The sequence below is a fragment of the Urocampus carinirostris genome, chromosome 18, assembly GCF_059441175.1.
Source record: "Urocampus carinirostris isolate Australia breed hairy pipefish chromosome 18, RoL_Ucar_1.0, whole genome shotgun sequence".
Taxonomy (NCBI): domain Eukaryota; kingdom Metazoa; phylum Chordata; class Actinopteri; order Syngnathiformes; family Syngnathidae; genus Urocampus; species Urocampus carinirostris.
The window spans coordinates 20,033,463-20,054,393 of NC_142366.1; the positions used below are offsets into that span (position 1 = coordinate 20,033,463).

Sequence of the window (20,931 nt, forward strand, 5' to 3'; positions counted from 1 at the left end):
TACAGCAATAAAAACAGCATTATTTATTATTACTTGTCATAAAGCTGGATGAATAATACATATATTTATAAATGTGCAAACACACAAGGAAAGAATGACAACACCAGTGTCAACAGCTCAATTAAGTTATTGAATTCATGGAAATTAAGTGATTAACTGTTGAATGAATGTTGTCTTGGCAATTAATCAATCATTTGCTAATACGCTAGGATGATTAAATCATATGTACATCATTGAGCTAAGAGGCTTACAATCATAGTAGTGGTTGCCTCTTGCCAGCTTGCAAAAAAAGCTCCACAATATTCACCTTTTGTCAATATACTTTCCACCACAACTTACGAATTGACATAGGAGTGCATCTTAGTGTTGTGTAACACACTGAAAAATTCTGAGTGTGTTTTTGCTGAACTTTAGTCCAATGACTCACTGGGTGGGTTCATATCCTCTCGATGGATGAAGTCAAGAGGTTTGATCAGGCCATGTTGTAGTTTTCTGCAATGTGAAATGTGATTCTTTTTAAAATACACCGAAACTTGCATGACATAATAATACATGTATAGTTAATTGGCAGAGTTGCCTCGGAAACCATAAAGCACAATGACGAAAAAAGTGTTCAAAAGTGCGACAATGGAATAACGTAATTGCACAAAAAAAAACTATAGAGTCCATAAAGCCACAATTATGTTGTTCTGTAATCTTTTTCACAGCAGGGAAAGACCCATAAAGAGGCTTTCTATGCCTGCCTTTCTTTTTTTCTTTTTTTTACTTAAAACCACTTTGCATTGCCACATTTGTTATGTCAGTGAAGAAATGAACTTAAAAAATGGTGGGGTTTGCAAGAGGCCCTAAATTTAAACTTAGATTCCTAAACTGGTGACATATTTGCAATGACATCCAGTTTTCTATAATGTGAAAAGTTCTTGCATATTATACATCCATCCATTATTTGCACTGCTTATCCTCAATAGGGTCACGGGTTTGCTTGAGCCCACCCCAGTCATCTGCGGGCAGTGGGCAGGGGACATCCTGAACTGGTTGCCAGCTGCCAGCCACTCTCCGGGCACACAGAGACAGATCCACTTGCTCATTCACACCTAGGAAAAACTTGGACCGGCCAATTCACCCGACATGCATGTTTTTGGAATGTGGGAGGAAACTGGAGTGCCCGGAGGAAACCCACGCAAGCACGGGAAAAACATGCAAACTCCAAACAGGAAGGTTTGATCCCATGACCTCAGAACTGTGCCGCACAATAATAATAATGAAAACATTTAGGTTCTCAAAAGCATTATCACTTTTTAACAGACAAATTTGGGTTGGGTTGAATATTAAATGATAAAAAGTTTGAGCATAATTGTTATGCATACAACTGAAAGGGTTCTATCTGCACTCTTCACTTTTACTTTACTTTAATTCATTGATTTTATTATGTTTTATCTGTGGTTTTAATGCATTTTAAAAAACACATTTTAAATTTGCAATGTCTTTTATTCTGTTTTAACTGTAATTGTGTGTTTTTAACCTGTCTCTTTGCCATTTCTGTAAAGCACTTTGAATTGCCTTGTGTATGAATTGTGCTATACAAATAAACTTGCCTTGCCTTAATTAGAGACTAAATTGTTTACATAGTTCTGTAAAAAACAGAAAAACAACATCAAAAATTAGTAATGAGCAGAAAAAAAGAAATAGCTGCTAGGTGTTATGTGTAATGATGATAATTGCCATTAAAAATGTTCTGGATGTTTAATTAGTAAGAATAAAACTAAAAATAAAAAAATCAATTTTCAGTTTCCATTTCTTTCTCATTTAACTTTACAATTTCTGTAAATTGCTGAATTTTCATTTTACATTATGAATATTAGTAATTCAACTAGTATGTAACATATTATAGTACTGTGCAAAGCATCTTTAGATGAAGAGTGAGGCACGCAATTCTCTTGCCTCATAGCAGAGGGTATATCAGTGAACATGAAATTGTGTTGCACCACTAAAACAATTGATTCAATTATAAAAGAATACCGTTTGTAGTAGCACTTCATTGTAATTACGCGTTTCCAATTTTATGCACCATATTGTATGGTGTATAAGGCACACTGGTTTATGAGGCGAAGGTTTCGGGGTTTTTTTTAGGTGCACGTTGTAGTCCCAAAAAGTAAGCAAATTCAGCCCATTTTATAGTGTGTGGTTAATAATTGGAAATTATACAGAAAAAATCTTTGAGGTCTCATGAGATTTTCTGCTTTGATAGAAAGAATTTCAGATTTTTTTTTTAACCTACTAAATATTTTCCCTAAAGGGACATTTGACTTTCCAGTTTTCTTTGTGTCATGAGACCCTACCCACATTGAGAAGTGGCAAACGTGAAGTTCGACCCCAAGCTAAAAAGATCAGAATAAACCTACACTTGAGGCTCCAGGCTTGTGAGGAAGCGGTCGATGTGGCCTTGCGGCATTTCTGGGTCCAGGCTTGCAAGATAGGTGCACAGCAATGAAAACGTCTCAAAGGGGATCCTTGCAGCACCCCCCTCCTCATCTTCGGTCAGGAGCTCACAAGCGACCTTGAGGGAGGTCTTGAGAGACTTGTAAATGAAAAGGCATAAACTGCATATTACAACACACACAAGCATGAGATTTGCTACAGAGCTTGACTGGCATCGTGTGGTTGAAGTGTAGAATTAATTTCATCCCTTTTCCAGCTTGATGGGCATTGGGCATATTATCCGCAAGAGTTATCCAAGCTTGAAATTTACTGTCAGCCAGAGTTGGTGTCGTGTGGGGACATAGGCCGTGAACGCCTTCCTATGACTCTGAATGAGCAACTTTGCCAACCCACATGCAGTGAGGCCATTTCATATCAAACCTTTATTATACTGTGATATATGCTAAATAATAGAATAATTAAAGGTGGGGTGTGGAGTTTGAGGTGTCCTTAAAATGTTGAAAATTAAATATTTTCTCTGTTAAGTGTGTGTTAACAATGCCCAACTTAGTTCAATGAGCCCTTATGCTTTATTTTCCATTGCACCTATCTGCCTTTATCTTATTTTTGTTAGGCCTGTTCGGGGCAGAACACATTAATTTCGATGAACGGGGCCTGGGGGTAGTGCTGGAGAGAGAAGTCATGCTTATCCCTGCAGGTTTTTTTTCATTCCTATTTCTCAGTGGAGCACAAAAATGGTGCTCCACTGAGAAAAGGACTGCTTCACCGTAGTAGAGTCCAAACGCCATCTCTAACCTTAAAAAGCTGAAAATGAAGAATTTATTCAAGTGGGTCAAAGAAATGTATGTACTTCTACACAAATATTATTATCTAACACCATCTCCTGGCTTAAAGTCATGATTGTGGCCTAAGGTCTTCAGGAGCTGAACAAATTGTTACTTTTGTACTTATGCGGGCGGCAAGGTGCATGAGTGGTTGGTGCGTCAACCCCACGGTGCAGAGTTCCAGGGTTCAATTCCAGCTACGGGCATCCCCTTGCGGAGTTTACATGTTCTCCTTGTGCCTGCGTGGGTTTCCTCTGGGCACTTGTTTCCTCCCACATTCCAAAAACATGCATAGCAGGTCAATTGGCAAATTCAAACTGCTCCTGGGTATTATTGAGCGTATGAATGGTTGAATGTCTCCATGTGCCTGGTGACAATTTCAGGATATTCTATGTCCACTGCCCGAAGATGGCTGGGATGGATTCCCTGGCAATCCTACTGAGAAAAAGCTATGCAGAGTATGGATAGATGTACTCGTAGGCACCATCTTCTGGCTTGTGTCATCAATGAAGCATTTGTCCAGCTCCTTTTTTGCAAGTGTAAGTAAGCGCATTTCTTAGAGCAGTCAAGTAAACTCTTTGGGCTGTATTTGAAAGAAGCCTTTTCTTACTTTTAGCATTTTAGCGTTAGGGTAACACAAACAAATAGAAACCAATTGATGGAACAAGCATGAAGTCACTCTTTGATCTAAGAGACGTATTTGGAGCATAAATCTTGCTTGTCCCAGTTAGCGCATGCGCTTCCCACCATCAGACACTTGGTTATATTCTGTAGGAAGTTTCTTTTATCACTTTGCATCTCATTTTTGTGGCTTTTTGTGACCTTAGCCATGACATCAGGAAAAGGAAACGGTAAGGTGTTTTCCAGGAAAAAAAGAGATTGATGTCAATTGAAATAAAGCAGGAAATAATAGTCAAACACTGTCAGCATTGTTTAGTGTGAGTGACCTAGCTATGCTGTACAATCACCTAAAAATCACCTACTCATACGCTATTGAAACAGAAATGTTATCAAGGCTTTAAAACAGGCCAGTGGGGACTTTTCTTTGACTATTCATGAAGGGACAAAGAGACTTGTTATTGTGGACATAAGGAGCTAGCGAAAGATACCGTCACAGAGAGCATCATTTGTCAATCTATGAAGACCTACAACTTGAGGCAGCCTTAACAGAGGGAGAGTCATCATTGAGTTCAACTAGATGGATTTCAAAGCCAGCCATAGCTGGTTTAAGAAAATCAAGAAGAGAGCGAGCATACATTCTGTTGTGCAGAACGGCCAAGCAGCGAGAGTAGATAACAAAGCCGCGGAAGATAATACGCCACGCTTCATTAAAATAAAAGAAAGAAAATACACACTGATGCTGAAAAATATTTTGTTTGTACATTCCTTTTTTGATTTTAAGTGTACAGTTAGTTTTTACATATCATCAGAAGTCTCTCATGCTTGGACAGTCCTGTGTCATGCAACCGCCAACTCGCTTCATGCTAAGTGCTCATAATGAACTCACATTTTATTCCGTTAATATCATCTTATTTATCTTGTAACTGTATTCTGTTCAATCACTATTTGAATGTGTTTTCAGTGATCATGAAGATGTGTTTTATAGCTATTTAGGTTTAATTTACATGCTATTGGGAGGCCAGGAATAGATTGTGTTGTTCAATTATTTCATATAGGGAAAATTATCCGATACATGAGAAAATACAAATTACAAGCACAATCCTGTTTGAATTAATCTCTTAATGTACGTAGATGTATCACTCTACTCATGATTGCATGAATAATAGTAAGAAGAGTCTCACATCTCCGAGAGCACTGCAGCCCAGCGCAAAAAACTCCATCCAGCTGATTTCCATGCTGAAGTTGCCCAGTATCAACATGTTCTCCAGTTGCTCCATTGGCAGACACAAAGCCAACCATTTGTCCATCAATGCTTCCCTTCCGCATGTTTCCGCAGTTGACAGCTAGAGTGGAGCGGAAACGTGCAGTCTATGCATGAAAATCTGGTAAATTATGATAACCAGGAGAAATGCAAAATAATAGAGAGTGCAAACAGTATAAACTATATGCATAAAAAAATAGGCATTTATTTTTTTCTAGTTTTAAACATGGTTTTCCTTGCTATTTAAAAAAAATGGGGCCTTTAAGTCCCAAATGTGGAAAAAAAGACAGTAAAATATGAAAAACATTGTGTAAAGTAAAAAAAAAAGTTACAAGATATCGGAAAATATGATCTAGCAAAAGAACATGACAGTTTTATTAACATGGATTTATACGTTTCTTATTTTCTGATGTTTAACCTCAATTTTTATATAATCTACAATCACAAAAACAAAAAAACACATCTACATTTTGAAAAAAATAATTTTAAAAAATAAACTACCTGTTTATGAAGAGTTTTTAATAGACCTGGAGTTAGCATTGCATCTTTATTCTGGTTGCCATAATTCAACTCCAGCCTCTCTTTCACGGGCAGAGTCTCTCCTTTAGCCAGCGCCTCAAAGTAGCTGTCAAAAGTCAACATGATGCCGTTACAAGAATTACATTTGTAAACACTAAACGGGCTAAATAATAAAAAATAATATGAAAATAATGGTCTTCATTTGTTAACCAACAAATATATTTTTAAAAACGTACTAGTCTATTTTCTTAGGGGTTTAAAACGAATAGTTTTAATGACCTTCTCACGAATCCATAAAATAAGAATTTGACGATGTCTTTAGTTGAAATACAAATTCTAGGAACCTTTTCAAGAGGAAAGAACATTTATGTATGTAATATTGTTCACCTTCTCTTTGTATGAATTTGTAAAACAATGACTTCAACCAAAAAGACTAAAAATGTAGGAAACTGCAACAAAACACAGTTTTTTATTTTAGGCTATTTTACAGTCAGGAAAAGAACGCAAGACTGTTTTCCATTTCTGTAGTTTTACCACCATCTGCTGGTTCAGTAGTGCTTTGTTTCTTTTCAACCGTAGCAGCTAAGATCGTTTCTACATATCTATCAAAATATGTATCATTTTTATCTTCACAATATGAGCTTTTTCTGTCTATTGTAAGCTTTCAATTTTATATCAAACATCTCCAAACAATAATAGCATGTAAAAATGATTACATTGATTATCAATCCTCTTAAAACGACGTGCATGACCTGGCATGTACTGTTAAATGGGAATTAAAGCTAAAAATAAAAATAAAAATGAAATAAAAATTAAAAGGATTTTTATCTAGCGCACACCTCAGCACCAAATAATATAATATTGATCAAGTTAGCAAGCTAACAGCAAGTCAAGCCATCCAGTCATTTTTTTTCTTATTGCATGGAGGATTATTTATTTATTAGTGGAAAAGGAGCCTTGCCTAATGACAGAGAGTGAAAGTGAGACAAATGATTCCTGTTTGGTGCACACTTTAGCCCAGAACAACGACATTTTGATCGTATTAATAAGCCAACAGCTGATCGTGCCATCCAGTTTTTTTCCAGTTGCATTGACTTTTCTTTCCCCCAAATTATTATCTATTATCTATTACTTAGCTACTTATTCTTCAAATGGAGTAGCATATAGACTTAGTTCAAGTAAAGCTAAGGCAATAAAACTTTCATTTCTGGTGCTACATATCATATACTGTATTGCTTTCTTGCTCTGCCATTCAAACGATGGATAAGATGTAGGTTAACTTATTTGTAAATCCGACTGCCTCACTAAACACGAACCTAACCAACATCACTCTTTAAGACCCTTAAATTGTAGAGTTTAACATTTTGTCAGTTTCATGTGACTCTTTTTTATAGTGTGACCAGAGAGGTTACACTTTTTTTCATTTTGCTGCTTTTATTTGTGGAATGGAAGCTAAACAGACCACAAACAAACTCATGGGGTCCAATTAAAACAGCTCAATGAAAACAAAGGGAGTGCACGGGTCAAAAAGGAGCTCGTTGGTGCAGTGATGCTTGGGACAGATTATTTTCCAACATCCACATTAAAGTCAGCATCAGTTGAACTCACGCTGCGGACCAAACCAGCAGATCTTTGGGCTGAGTCCTAATGGCTGCTTTGGTGAAGTTCTTGAGAACTTCTGGAAGTCCCGTCGGAATCTTGATTTGCTGGGAACAGAACATGGTCTCTGGAGGAGGCATGACTGTAAAAATATAAATACATAAAATCCAGTGAATCAGGACCACCACAAATAAAACATCACAATTGCACAACTTACTTGAACGTTTTGCGTTGTCAGGCAGACTAGAATTGAAGTGACAACAGGTGAACACAAGTAAGCACACAGGTACTTGTCTCGTGACGTCATCGAATACTTTAACTCTGTATCACAAACTCCCTGATAAGCAAAACATCGTCGGTGATGTCATGTACGCGTTTACTTATCTTTATTCACTCAAATGATTGATAAGAAGCAAGTCGGGTGGACAAAGTGAAGCCTTCGACGACTTTTACAAAAGGAATTTGTTGAGCAAATAAGCTTTTGACTAATAGCATTTTAAAGACACGTCCCACTATAAGCACCCCAAGACAGTATAATTACGTATGATTTCGGTAAGTACTTGAATGCCTTTTACACCACAAAATGTTTTAATTTAATAATAACAGAAACAGACATACTACCTGAGCTGTTGTTGAGTGGTAAAAGTTGACAAGAAAACGAGGAAAAAGCTAGTAAATCCTCAAATCCCCAAATGAGTTTTATTGCTAGGCTAGCCAAGTCTTTATACGCTGGCTGGTTGCCAAGCGACGGACCTTGCCTTCCAAGGGGTGCTGTTGGCGGGTCAGTCCGGATCGTTGACGCCTCCTGCTGGTAATTATTGAAACGTGCACTCTTGCGGTTAAATTAAAGGAAAAAAACAAAGAAATAAATACTGTCTTAAATCAAATCTCATCTCATCAGCTGTACCGCTTACCCTTATTAGGGTCACGGGGGGGCTGGAGCCCATCCCAGCCATCTCCGGGCAGTGGGCAGGGGACACCCTGAACTGGTTGCCAGCCAATCACAGGGCACACGGGGACAGACAACTCACTCGCTCAGTCACACCTAGGGACAATTTTGGACCGGAGAACATACAAACGCCGCACAGTAAGGCCGGTAGCTGGATTTGAATACACGCTGGAGGTTCCCACGACCTCAGAACTGTGCCGCACACGCGCTAACCACTGCGCCGCCGTGCTGCCCTGCCATAAATCAAATCAAATTTATTTATCCAACACTTTCAGCCAATAACTTGCCACTTAAAGTGCTATCAGAAACATTTATTGTACATTAAGACGATAAAATCCTCATCTTTTTCAACCAACAAACCCGAAACACCTAAAACAGACAAACACAATAGTTAGAATAAAATAAAAATAATATATCGTATTTTCAGCACTATAAGGCGCACTGGGTTATAGGGCGCACCCCCAAAAAATAGTTTTTGGTCCTATATTTTCCATACATAAGGCGCACCGGATTATAAGGCGCTACAATGGGAACGTCGACAAAACAGCCAGATAGTTCAGTCAAACCTATTACCCCCTTAATATTCCAAAAGCTTGCAAAGAAGCAAATACGTGTCTCAGACATGTACGGAAACGGTGTCTGTACGATGTCACCAATCACTCAAATGCATCGTTCCAAATATAATTCGGAAGGTTAAAGTCTTTGGATTCAAGAAATGCCAAACATTTCTTAGTTTCCATTTTATTTTTTGCTGGCAACTGTGTGGACAGCAAAGTAATAATTTTATTGTGCAGGGAAACGGGGTTCTTTACTGTGCATGACTATAAACACTTTGAATTGAATTTAGTTAGATCGTTCTAAAACAAGATACCGGGAAAATATAAAGCCGCATAGCTCACCTACCGGTAAATTCTTTTGCAGCCATTATGTTCAATAATGATACGTAACCATGGTCTTCTTACAACCGTGAGTGTAGTAAATCCAGGAGAGTAAAATATTTACAAATACAGAATAGTAAAAAATGTTTTCTCTATGCCGTAGTGCAACCCAAAGTGTGATTTACATTCATCTTGCAGGCTTTGTTTCGCTCCTTTAGCCTATGCGAGCCTGTAAATGATAAAAAGGATCCGCCCCCTTTACCTCCGAATAACTTTAGCCAATAGTGACTGATTCAAATGATGATTGACACATTGGTTAGGAAATGAAACGCCGGTATATAAATCCCAGCATACACCGCGAACTACTTCACCTTCGGGGGGAAATCTAGTCGGCGGCTGCTTTCCTTAGTTGCAAGACTTTGCGACTTAATATTGATCCATGTATAAGGCGCACTGTATTATAAGGTGCATGGTCAGCTTTTGAAAAAAAATAAAGGCTTTTAGGTGCGCCTTATAGTGCGGAAAATACGCTATTTCCCGTGCCACACTCGTCGAAAAACGCAGCTGTAACTAATACTTGCTGTACATACACAAACAGAAAAAAATTAGATGAATGCAACTTAATTCTGTTCTTGCAAACATTTATTGAAGAGATGCTCTAAACAGACAAAACATTATATAGGAGAATTTTATTATCAACTTATTGAAAATAGTCAGAGATTGTTGTTGGAAAAAAACTACAACAAACAGTAACATAGGACTGAATTGATACACAAAAAAAAGAGCAAATATAAAACAAATCAGACACATGCATTAGCAGTCAGAAGACTAAGCAAAATGGAAAATGTGCACAATACATCTGGAGTTTTTTTGATGTTTTATTCTCGAGATACATCGAATATATCTTATTTCACAGAAATTTTGAATTTGTAAAACAAAACTTCATTGACTACCAGGATGTATTACTAAAAAAACAAAAAGTATACCTGGCAGGAATCCCCCGATGCGCTGTTAAACGCAACTCGATCCGGACGGAACTTGAGCCGGTATCAGCTAAGCTTCACCAATATAAGTTTTCTAAAGCTCACATTCCAAAAAGCAATGTTACATGATTAAGATTTTCGTGAATCTAAAATGCATTTGGTCCGAGATTATGGATGATGTTTTGTAGTTATATACCTCAAAACTGCAATTCCAAATGTGTCCACATTTGGTACCAGTTAGAAAACAGATTAAAATAGAATGGAATGGAAAGTAAGGGCCAATCAAAGAACAGGATATCCTTGCCCAATTTCCAGTGCTGAAACGTCCATAACGTTTTTCTCAGCTGCTTTTATGTTTTTGCGAAAAAAAGGCTTAAAAAAAAGCTGCAAAGTCCGAACCAGACAGCCTCTCGATCAAGCTTGGATCTTGTCCCGTTTCTATCTTTTTCCACGTTTATTGCCGGCGGGGGGTTTCTTCAGCTGCAGCAGAGGCGCTCCCGTGCCAAAACCGGCAGTGGGTGGGTTTGACACCCCGAAAGTAAGTCCTGCAGAAGGGTTGATGCCAGGGTTGCTGAAGTTAAAGCCTGAGGTGTTGGTACCGCCGAAACCTTGGGGGGGAAAGCCAACAGAAAATTGGAAAACATAAAATTGTTATGTCTTGATTTTGTTGATTGTTAAAACACAGAGAAAAAAACAATGAAAATACAGTAATCCCTCGCTGTATCGTGGTTCACTTGTTCGCAGTTTCGTGCATTTTCATCGTGCTTTGTTTCTGCATATTGATTGGCTAAACAGTTCTCTGCCCCTTTTCTACCCGTAACGTTGCGGTCTTAGTTGTACACGGACCTAAAACCTACGCGTTGAGTTTCTCTCAAAGCCATCATGTCAACAAAACACAATGGACCCAGAAAAGCACTTAAAATCACAAGCCTTCTATTGCCCATATAGTTAGAGTTCTCCACATGCTCAAAACATTTTTTGTTTTAACAATAAAGTCAGCATGATGGCGACATAATATCTGAATTGGGGAGTTTTGAAACGTTCTGAATTCATCTTCAATTACTTTTTAATACAGCCTCCCAAACAAAGCTGGCAAGAATATAATAATATATCGTCATACTAATGACATAAGTGCATTATTTACTGTTTTGGGCCAAATTGAGTGTTTTGCCTCAATCAGGGTGCCGTAGAACGCTGCTTCAACTGCACAGGTGCCCAAGTCAATCAACCAATCATATAACCAATAACCAATAATGCGATATAGTAGCAAGATTATTTTCAAAATTATAATTTGACATTACAGAGGGTATTGATTAAAACAAGTTTATAGAGTACCTCTGTTGTTTGGAATGTCATATTCATGCCACATATCTGTAGTTCATATATCTAAATATAGAAGATGACTTTAAAATAAATAAAATTCGATAGTACAGAAGTTATTCGTAGAAAAAAAACAGTTATGTACAGTAGTTTTAGTTTTTAAACACATACTTGAGCCTATAAATTGAAATGACCTGCATTTATATAGCGCTTTTCAAGTCAATGAAGACTTCCCAAAGCGCTTTACAATATGCTTCACATTTCCCAATAGCTGCTGTGCAGCCATGTAAGGCGCTAACCTGCATATTGGGGGTATTAGGGGTTCAGTGTCTTACCCAAGGACACTTCGACATGTAACACGGAGGAATCGGGATTCGAAATGCGATCTACTGATCCCAAGACGAGTGCTCTACCTCCTGAGCCACTGCCGCCTTGTTGGGTTGGGCTTGTTCTTTGGTTTCAATGTATAATAGATTATTACTCAAATAGGTTTGTACTTTGCAGGACATTTTTGGGATGTAACCTCTGCAAAAACCGAGGGATGATGGTGATCCTTTCAAGTTAACCTTTATGATCTGTTTAAATATATAGTTGTCCAATACAGTTTACTTTTCAGTACTTCAGATTTACATCCTGCTTTGTGTTCTGTATTCTAATTGGCTAAACAGTCACTGCGCCTCTTCTCTACCTGTGCGTCAATAACCCTGCTGTTTATTATGTACCGAACACGTACGTAAAACAAATGGCCGAATTAACATTACCTACGTGCAAACTCTCTTGCAAATTCCAGTTACTCGGAAAACCTAAGTCGACAAAACACTCAGGGGCGGTGCTAATCTCAGCTATTTGAAGCACTTTGTTCTCATTCGTGCTTCAAGTTATTATTTGACGGTAAAGTAGTTATTTGTAAAGAGAAAAAACCTCTACAAGTACTTTTATTTGTCAAATTCTTGGGACTGTAAAATGGTTCATTTGTATCAAAGTATAATAGAGCATTTAATTGGGACTATAAAATGGTTCTGTTGTCTCAAAGTATAATAGAGCATTTAATTGGTTAATAAGAGTAAAAAAAAAATGCATATCAGATTTTTTGGAGGTGACGTAGCCCCTGCGAAAAACAAGGATTTACTTTCTACATGTTTGTTATTTTCAAATCATGATAAATACTTAAAATTGACAGAATTATCCGTAAGCAGAGCAAGTGCAATTTTTAAAACTTTTTTTTTTACCATATTTGGCTATATTTTTCTTCACTTTTTTTGCACTGTGCCACAAGCATTTAAAGGTCAGTTTGAAATATTGGAAATCAGGAAAATGTTTAAAATGAGCAGTATAATTTCTTTTTTATTAGCCAGAAAAAAACAAATCAAATTTTCTTCTGGAAGGAGGATTTCATCTTGTGCGGCCCCCTTCTCAAGGTTTCCTTATTTTCCTTTTTTGAAGTTTTGCCGCTTGGAACTCCAAGCACACTGCCTAAAGTCTACTTTAAATTCAAAAAGAAAAAGAGAGGAAAAAAGGGGTAAAAAAAAAAAATAGTAAAATAAAATTGTAAAAACATGGGAAAAAAAAGTTTAAAATTTTAGTATTTAGTATCATTAATATGTTGTATTGCTATGAGTTGTTGCAGTTTATATGTACCTGCACTGAGACTGCCTCCTGTGGGCTTCGTGGTGGGTGCAAAGGCGAAAGAAGAACCCCCGGTGCCCACCCCACCAAAACCTGGACCTGCACCAAAACCTGCATGAGAGTCAAACAATGAAAGTCAGTCAGAGCCTGGAGCAAAGCTCCAACTTGGCGAGCCCGCGCAAGCTAGCGTGCTGGACTGCACTGAAGGCACACAACATGGCAAGGCAAAGAGAAGCCCAAAAAGAGGAAAAGGGGAACTTCACAGACTCCACATGACGTGCAATCAAACCATGCCAAATTTGTTTTTCCAAAGTCAATTATTTTTTAAGTGTATTTGGGCATGCTGTTATTATAGTGGAAGGTCTAAAACAACATAACACAAAGGAGCAGCCAACGCATATACGCCATGCACGAAGGCGAATGTGCTTAGTCAAGCGCATACTCAACATACACTGCTACCTCACAGCCGCTATTAATCTTAGAGGGAAAATAAAATTTAAAAAAAAGCTTAATCGATACCTCCCAAAGTGGTCGTGCCCAAACTAGTGCCCACTGCAGTAGCAAAAGGGTTGCCAAACCCTCCTCCCAAGGGTGCCTGGTTCCCTATGGCATAACGAAGAAAACCTTTAATTATTTTAAAGCCACCTTTGGCAAAGTATCCTTATTCAACGATCCCACAAAACTAGGTTAAACGTGTTTCAAACCCAGAGTTCAAGTTGAACACTTCACTGGCTACGAGCAGAAAAATTGAAAGATACAAGAGCCACTTTAGCTTATCCAGTTATCAATCTATGATTTTAAGGGAAAACTTAAATAACTGCAAAGTTAGTATAAAAAAAATAAACAATCGTATTGTTATAATATAAGTATTTATATAATTTAGTATATGCTTGTCGGTGGTAGGAATGATTGGAGGTGTTGTAAAAGGATAGTGGGATGTTAAGACGTGTTCTAACGGATGGGCAGGGCACGTGTATGATGCCGCAGGGGTAAACCAGTGAAAGCGGTCGGGCCCTGCTGTTGAACAGAAGAGTGTGTTGTGTCACCTTGACCCGAGTGACAAGGCCGCTTTCTTGTGTCCCGTTTCATCTGGAGGGACGAAAGCATGACCAACTTGGGTGCCGAGGTGCTTAACTTGTTTGGGTGGTTGGGCATTTGGGTTGGCCATGGTCCCAAAAATGTTGTGTGTGTTTTTAGCTACTTTTTCCCTTTTTAAAATGTTTTTCTTGTTTTTGTATGTGTGTCTTGCTGTTAGTTACCCCTCTCAAAGGATATGACCAGGGTAGATAGAATAGTATATGCTACAGGCTTTGCATAGAGTCAACAAATGGCCCCTATGCAGTAGTTTAGACACCCTGGCATAGAGGAACCACCAAAAATGACCTACCTAATACTTAGACACTGTGCAATATGTAGCGCCTACTAGCGGTACAAAGAACTTCATTTTAAACTAATATTGATTCAAAATAAAAAATACATTGGTCGAGAAATTTGCATTTAATTTTGAAAACTTGAGCCTCACCGAATTGTCTGCGATCTTCTGGCTACGGCTACACCCAAGCTTGGCCAAAAAAAGAAAAAAACAGGAAATAGGTGCGGTTCGTCACTTTAATTATCCTCCCTTTGTATTTGTTTGCTTTGTAGCACTTGTATTTGGTTGCAAAACACAATACAGCAACATCAAGAGGTCAACTATTACTGTGTCCCTTTAAATCTGTCAATAAAGCTAGGATAGGAAGGAGTACAGAGGTGTTGTGAAAGGATAGTGGGATTGGGGACGCGTTCTTAAGGATGGGATGGGCACCCGTATGATGCGGCAGGGGTAAACCAGTGAAAGCTGTCGGGCCCTGCTGTTGAACAGAAGACCGTGTTGTGTCACCCTGACCCGAGTGACATGGCCGCTTTCTTGTGTCCCGTTTCATCTGGAGGGACGAAAGCATGACCAACTTGGGTGCCGAGGTGCTTAACTTGTTTGGGTGTTTAAGCAATTGGGTTGGCCATAGTCCAAAAATTTTGTGTGTTTTTTTTTTGCTATTTTTCCCCTTTTATTTTCTTTGTAATTGTATGTGTTTGTCTTGCTGCCGGTCACCCCTCTTGAGGGATATGACCAAGGTAGATAGATAGATAATAAAGCTACATTGGCCTAAAACGCAAAAGATCTCCGATTAGAGACGGGGTGGAAACATGTTCGTCGGGATGAGCGCCACCAGGCTGTACTTGCCCGAGACATACCACAGGAATTGGTGCCCCCAAGACCCTAATGGTTAAAGGGACCCAAACAAATAAATGTCCTTGTAGAAAAACATAAATAACAAATTCACAAAAAATCAAATTATTAACTTGTAAATTATTCATTGATTTATTTTAAATAAAATAATAAAACCCAGAACTTCGCAAAGGCTGAGCAAAAATATTTAAAAATTGGTGACTGAGTCTCCGTAGTTTGTTCTCTTGTGCCTTCTAGGACTCGATTTTGGCTGCCCGACGCAATACAACAATGTTTAGTCAAATAAGACACACTGTCCCTTTAAAGGAAATTTCAATTAATTCTCTATTAATGAACAATCCTCAAGTCATGTTTACTACTTTAGAATTTGAAAGGAGTAAAAAAAAAAAAAAAAGGAGTGTTTTGAATAAAAACGTTTTCATTTTTAAAGTTGTTGTAGTTACAAAGCGTTGCACATTTTTAGGAAGCAGATGTTTTCACTAACTTTTGAGCAGCAGAAAAATGGTTCCAGGGGCTTAGTATGAACACAATGACCAAGAGGAAATACCAAATTTGAACAGTTGAGTATTGAAATTATTACATTAATATACTAGTAGTTATGCATTTAATTTACTTGCAGAAAACAATTTTCCTGGGAGGAAATAATAAAATATTCCAAGGGCTACAAATGGCACTGGAGACGTAGTACAAGACCCTGGCATTGAGGAACAAGTCAATTTAATCTGACAAATACTTAAATTTCCTCTATTTTCTTATTTAAGTCACACTTTGAAGATTACATTTTAGTAAACAAATGTAAAAAAAATGTATAAAATAAGAATTCCAATCAGTGAGGCACTAAATGAATGGTTGGTTGAATGGTTGGTTATTAATGCTCAATTTCCTTAATTTTCAGGGGCGATTGGACTCCGTCTTTCCCCCAACAATTATATCTCATCTCCCTTACTATAGTAAATGTCACTCTGGACAGAATGTAAGCCACAGGAAATGGTGCCCCTACCACCCTAGAGGTTAAGGTAGTGTTTTTCAACCAGTGTGCCGGGGCACACTAGTGTGCCGTGAGACCCTGTCTAGTGTGCCGCTGGAATTTGCCTGACTTTTTCGTTCCAAAAAAATCATGCCATAATTCAGTATTTTTGCTATCTTCAGACGAGGAACTGTAATAATCATCCGTATCAGTAGGGGACAGTAGATTTTTATATAATTTTAATATACTAATTATCTGCTCATAAGATAGCACATTACATTTAATAACTTAATTTGTTCAAAGCAGTTTAAGATTGCACTGTAAGAAATAAAAACAAATAAAGCGCATCATTCTTTTTTATTTTAAGTGTTATTTTCTTCTTTTTATATACTAATTATCTGCTCATGAGGTACTACAGTAAAATATTTGACATGACTTCATTCTCAAACATTTTCGACAAACGGTGTTCCTTAGAACCTATTTATAAATAAAAGTGTACCTTGGTACAAAAAGGGTTGAAAAACACTGGGTTAAGGGATACAACCACAACTAACCAACCAGTACCTGTGCATGTTACAAGACCTTTTTTCTTCGGAGATCTTTAGGTTTTTATCAAAACAAAAATCAAACCTATTTTAACAACCAATGATTCGGAAAAAATCAATTGGTGAACCGATAGTTACAAAGCAGATAATACTTTCCAAACTAATTGGACACAATTGTGGCTAGTTCTTTCACTCCAAAAACTTGTCTTTGTTTCTCTCTATACCATTGAAATTGATCAGCCGGAAATAAGCAAGGACAAGCATTTCTTTGTTTAGAAAAACGTTTTATTGTCAATTAAATAGGCAATTCAAGTTACAGAAACAAACACGTCCGAAACAATTGATCCTAGTATGTTATCAATTGCTACTCCATGAGACAAGTTTCCAAAGAGCCAAGATTTCAGAGTGAATGAACTAGCATACGCTTAACTAAAAAGCATCACACCGTTATTGATTACAGTTGAAAAGGCACACCATATATTAAATATACTGTATCAACAGGCATCGGTTATATATGTTTAAATACAAGTCAGAACACTGAAGCGTTAGATAAGATGAGGATTTGGCATTTCTGTGCTGCCCTGCCAGTGTAAACTTAAAAACTATTCAGTTATAGTTTGCTAAAGAAGTAGTTGCAGGTATACTAACAGTGCTATCATACATTTTGTTGCTGATTTTGTAAACAAGCCATGCACGTTAGCCAATCGAAAATGTGTCAAGAGCTCAAAAGCTATTAACATAATACTTGGCAATTCAGGGGAAAAGAAAATAGAGGGCCGAAATAGCCCAAGTGACATACGCATTGTGCTCCAATTAGCGACGGCTAACCTCAAGTACCTTACAGTTACCACCGATACAAGTTTAATAGTCAAGCCAAGTACAAGTGTGGAAGACTAATATAATCAATTAAAAAAAAACGATATATCTATATATAATGTATATAGATAGATGAACCTTCAAACAATTCAGTGTCCTAACTTTAAATAACTAAATTCAAATATTGATTTCAACCTTCAGCAATAATTTAAACATTTAAAATGAAGGCAACACACCAAATTTGGAAATTAAGTTCCAATGACTCACAAGTATGACTTCTCTCAATACCAAGCATTATGAAAGAAGAACAGTATATCACAATGTAGCCAAGAAAATAGCTTTCGCCTTTCATCCTGAGTTAATTGGAACATTATAAATGTAACAGCACAAATAAAATGAAGCGTTGGGTGAGCACCATGAAGCCTCAGTTATACGCTATAAGTCAACCTCAACTTAGTACTGTTTATCCATGACGTAATCTCCAACGTAAACACAAGTCAATGAATACTGATTATTAGTACAGTCTAAAGAAAGTAAAGTAATTGACAGGGTAATATACCAACTTCTGCACTTTAAAAAAACTGTTAAATCGCAATGTAACGTGATTTGGCATATTGCTTTCAGTGAGAATACTTGTATGTTGACTTAAAAAAGAGGAAGATACATATGTTCACAAGAATTATGTTACACAAAATCTGCAATGCTTTTGTCTGTTATGCAGACGCCAAAAAAGGGTTGGTAGACTCAACTTCACGTCGGTGAATATTTAAACAACATTGTTTTTTGTTATTGTTTTTAAACGGCATCAGACAACATTAAAATATTTACTTTTACTGATGTAATACTTTTACTAGAGAACTAGAAAAGCAATACAATAAATTAAATCCAGCGACTAGACTGCAGATAATATGCAACCAAGAGCTAAAAAGTCAAACATTCAGTTATAAATCCTGTACCCTGAACTGAATGATGAAATTTTGAAGCGTCTCTTTTAATGAAAAATGCATTAAAGTAGGATTGGGGGCAATGTTTATACGCTTTAAAGAATGATATGTTCATTGTATTCACTTTTTATCCTTTGGCTGTTGAACACAATATATATTTTTGATGTTTTTTCAATTGAGACATAGGGGTCTTCTTAAAAATGTAAATATATCTAGACCAGAAATGTGCCCATAGCCAGATTTAATGACATGCATACACACATTTGTCAAATTGAGAACATTACAATATTTATGACAATTTTGTTTTCAGGTGTGAACTCTGCCAACACAACATTAATTCACTGCTATATACAGCGACAGATCACAGAGATACATTTAATTTTAATGCCATGGACGCCTGTAGCCCATGGCAATGGATAAGTAGGGTTCTTATCATCTAGTCGACTCCACCTCTGATGTGTGAAGTTCATAGCTGACTGTTGTGGCGATACTATCGTAATATATATTTTTTCCTAAGAATTGCTATTGTTTGTGTCAGCCTTGGACATTATTTACATTTGTCTGCAGTTTTAAGTTTAAAATGTCCCAGCTAGGGATAATGCAGGACAAAGATGCATTAGTAGGGGGCAGGACATTTTTATCAAAATATTGAGATTTTAAGAAATAAAACATTATACAAACAATTCCTTTTGTTCCTCCATCCCTTTACATAAAGCAGCATGACCATATGCTCCAATAATCTTAAATTAAAAGTGCATGCAGCAATAAGAGCTAGAAAGTCACAAGAAACGTGAATTTTCACTGAGTATCAGAGTAACACATTAAGTTTATTCTGACCAGGATATTTTATGTAAGCTTTGGCTGTAAAGACTTAAAAACATGACCAGTTTCTTTCACAAATCCTTCAACTACTAGTGCAATATTATCAGAGGACCTGCTTCTTCGTTCCTCATTAATTGAACATGTATTCAAATATAATACTGTTTTTGATGTTGCAATAAAAACAAAACTCTGAAGTTGTGCTGTGAAGTGCGTATTCAATGAAATTGTCTGTATACGTGTACATGAGTACTGGCGCATAACCCCTGGCAACTTGTGTTATTCAGCCTACATTTATCAATTTTCTTCATCTGGCCACAAGGGAATGACTTATGAGGTGTGAAGTTAATTGATCTTGCTTCATACAAGGTAACAATTAGTGTTAAAAACTTTAAAAGACACGCCTATTACTGGCCAAACCCTGTGCAGTCGAAGAGGCATGAAACAGGTCTAACATATTTTGAATGGCATTACTTAGAAATGATCTCAGTACAACAGTCGGTAGCTTTATTAAAATGAGTGTTGTAGTGGTTAACACAGACTAAAAGAGAAAGAAAACTAAAGAGCTGCCACACTAGTTTTACATCCGTATTCACTCAATGTTAGTCCACAAGCCAAATACATAAGTCACAGCAAATACTAAAAATTTAATTTAAAGCATGTAAAAGTAGAGTTGTGAGTACAATAGCTCTATTCTTGGCTATTTGGGTGACAATTTAAAAATCGGGGCTTTGAAATCGTCACGAGTTTCCAATGAAAGCATCAATAAAATATACATTCTCGTATTATACAGTAAGGCGCATTAAATAATTACATTAATTCAGTCCATATAGCGGCATCGGAGATCTCATAAGGCGAAAAACTTTAAATCAGGAGAAATACTTTGCTTACACTTTCTTTTTTGCAGGATCTACATGTAAACAAGCAATAGCTCTGCAACCAGGATACTCATTCAACTTTTCTATTTTTCTCTTGAACTCAAACACTGAAAATGTTTCTGTCAAACCTTTTAAAAAAACGACTTTTCTAAAACTTGTAGGCAGTCAGACCTGTAGTTGGCTGCTGTTGCTGGGTCAAAGTTGCTGCCATCGCCACGGCGGCAGCATTTGGCACGCTTGAGAACGGAGCCGGACCGGTGGTAATGCGAGGCGCGCTCTGCCACTTCCTGTTTGACACGCGTTTGGACTCAAACACATCAGTCGAGTCCTCCAAAAAGGCCCGGCGGTAGGTGAGGTACTGGTGCTTTAATATCTAAATTACAAAAAAACCACATTATATACAAAAGTCAAAATGCGTTAAGAGTAGGGCTGCAAAAATTAGTCGAATTTGTCGACAAAAATGGATAATATAAATATTTACCAAATAATTGTATTGTCAATTATTGTCGCCAGACACGTTTTTACAAAATAGAGAGGCATCTTAACATGAATCTAAGAGAGTTGCACATGCTCAATAGCTCCTTGAGCAGTAACAAACATACGGATAATGGGGGCGTCAAGTATGCGTACCAAAACTTTGAAAGATTGAGAGCATTTTAACCTAAATACAGCCAATAAAAAAAGACTACAGAGCTAAAAAAAATATTCAGTTTAAA

The 20,931-nt window shown here is 37.3% G+C and overlaps 2 protein-coding genes and 1 long non-coding RNA gene across 9 annotated transcripts in view; 1 reads left to right on the forward strand and 2 right to left on the reverse strand.

Annotated features, from left to right (window-relative positions):
• Positions 1–7,990, reverse strand: ropn1l (rhophilin associated tail protein 1-like). 2 transcript variants are annotated; one of them, XM_088322375.1, is made up of 6 exons: positions 7,885–7,990; positions 7,273–7,405; positions 5,647–5,770; positions 5,066–5,227; positions 2,403–2,578; positions 1–492 (listed from the first exon to the last, which is right to left on the reverse strand). In XM_088322375.1, the coding sequence occupies exons 2-6, from the start codon at positions 7,401–7,403 to the stop codon at positions 411–413; spliced, it is 675 nt and encodes a 224-aa protein (XP_088178501.1). In that variant the 5' UTR covers positions 7,404–7,405; positions 7,885–7,990; the 3' UTR covers positions 1–410. The 2 variants fall into 2 exon arrangements, with proteins under 2 accessions (XP_088178501.1, XP_088178500.1); XM_088322374.1 differs by lacking the exon at positions 7,885–7,990 and adding an exon at positions 7,481–7,600.
• On the forward strand, positions 7,673–14,509 carry LOC148348613 (uncharacterized). The gene is made up of 2 exons (XR_015847632.1): positions 7,673–7,815; positions 13,012–14,509. It is a non-coding gene; the product is annotated as an uncharacterized LOC148348613 (long non-coding RNA).
• nup58 (nucleoporin 58) overlaps positions 9,715–20,931 on the reverse strand; it is an 18,507-nt gene continuing 7,290 nt past the window's right edge. For 4 of the 6 annotated variants that reach the window (XM_088322370.1, XM_088322371.1, XM_088322369.1 and 1 more), the window contains 4 exons: positions 20,387–20,588; positions 13,539–13,622; positions 13,032–13,130; positions 9,715–10,681 (listed from right to left, as the gene is read on the reverse strand). In XM_088322370.1, the coding sequence (XP_088178496.1) occupies positions 10,512–10,681; positions 13,032–13,130; positions 13,539–13,622; positions 20,387–20,588 (555 nt within the window). In that variant the 3' untranslated portion in view covers positions 9,715–10,511. The remainder of the gene's footprint in view (positions 10,682–13,031; positions 13,131–13,538; positions 13,623–20,386; positions 20,589–20,931) is intronic. The other 2 variants (XM_088322372.1, XM_088322373.1) reach the window with 2 other exon arrangements.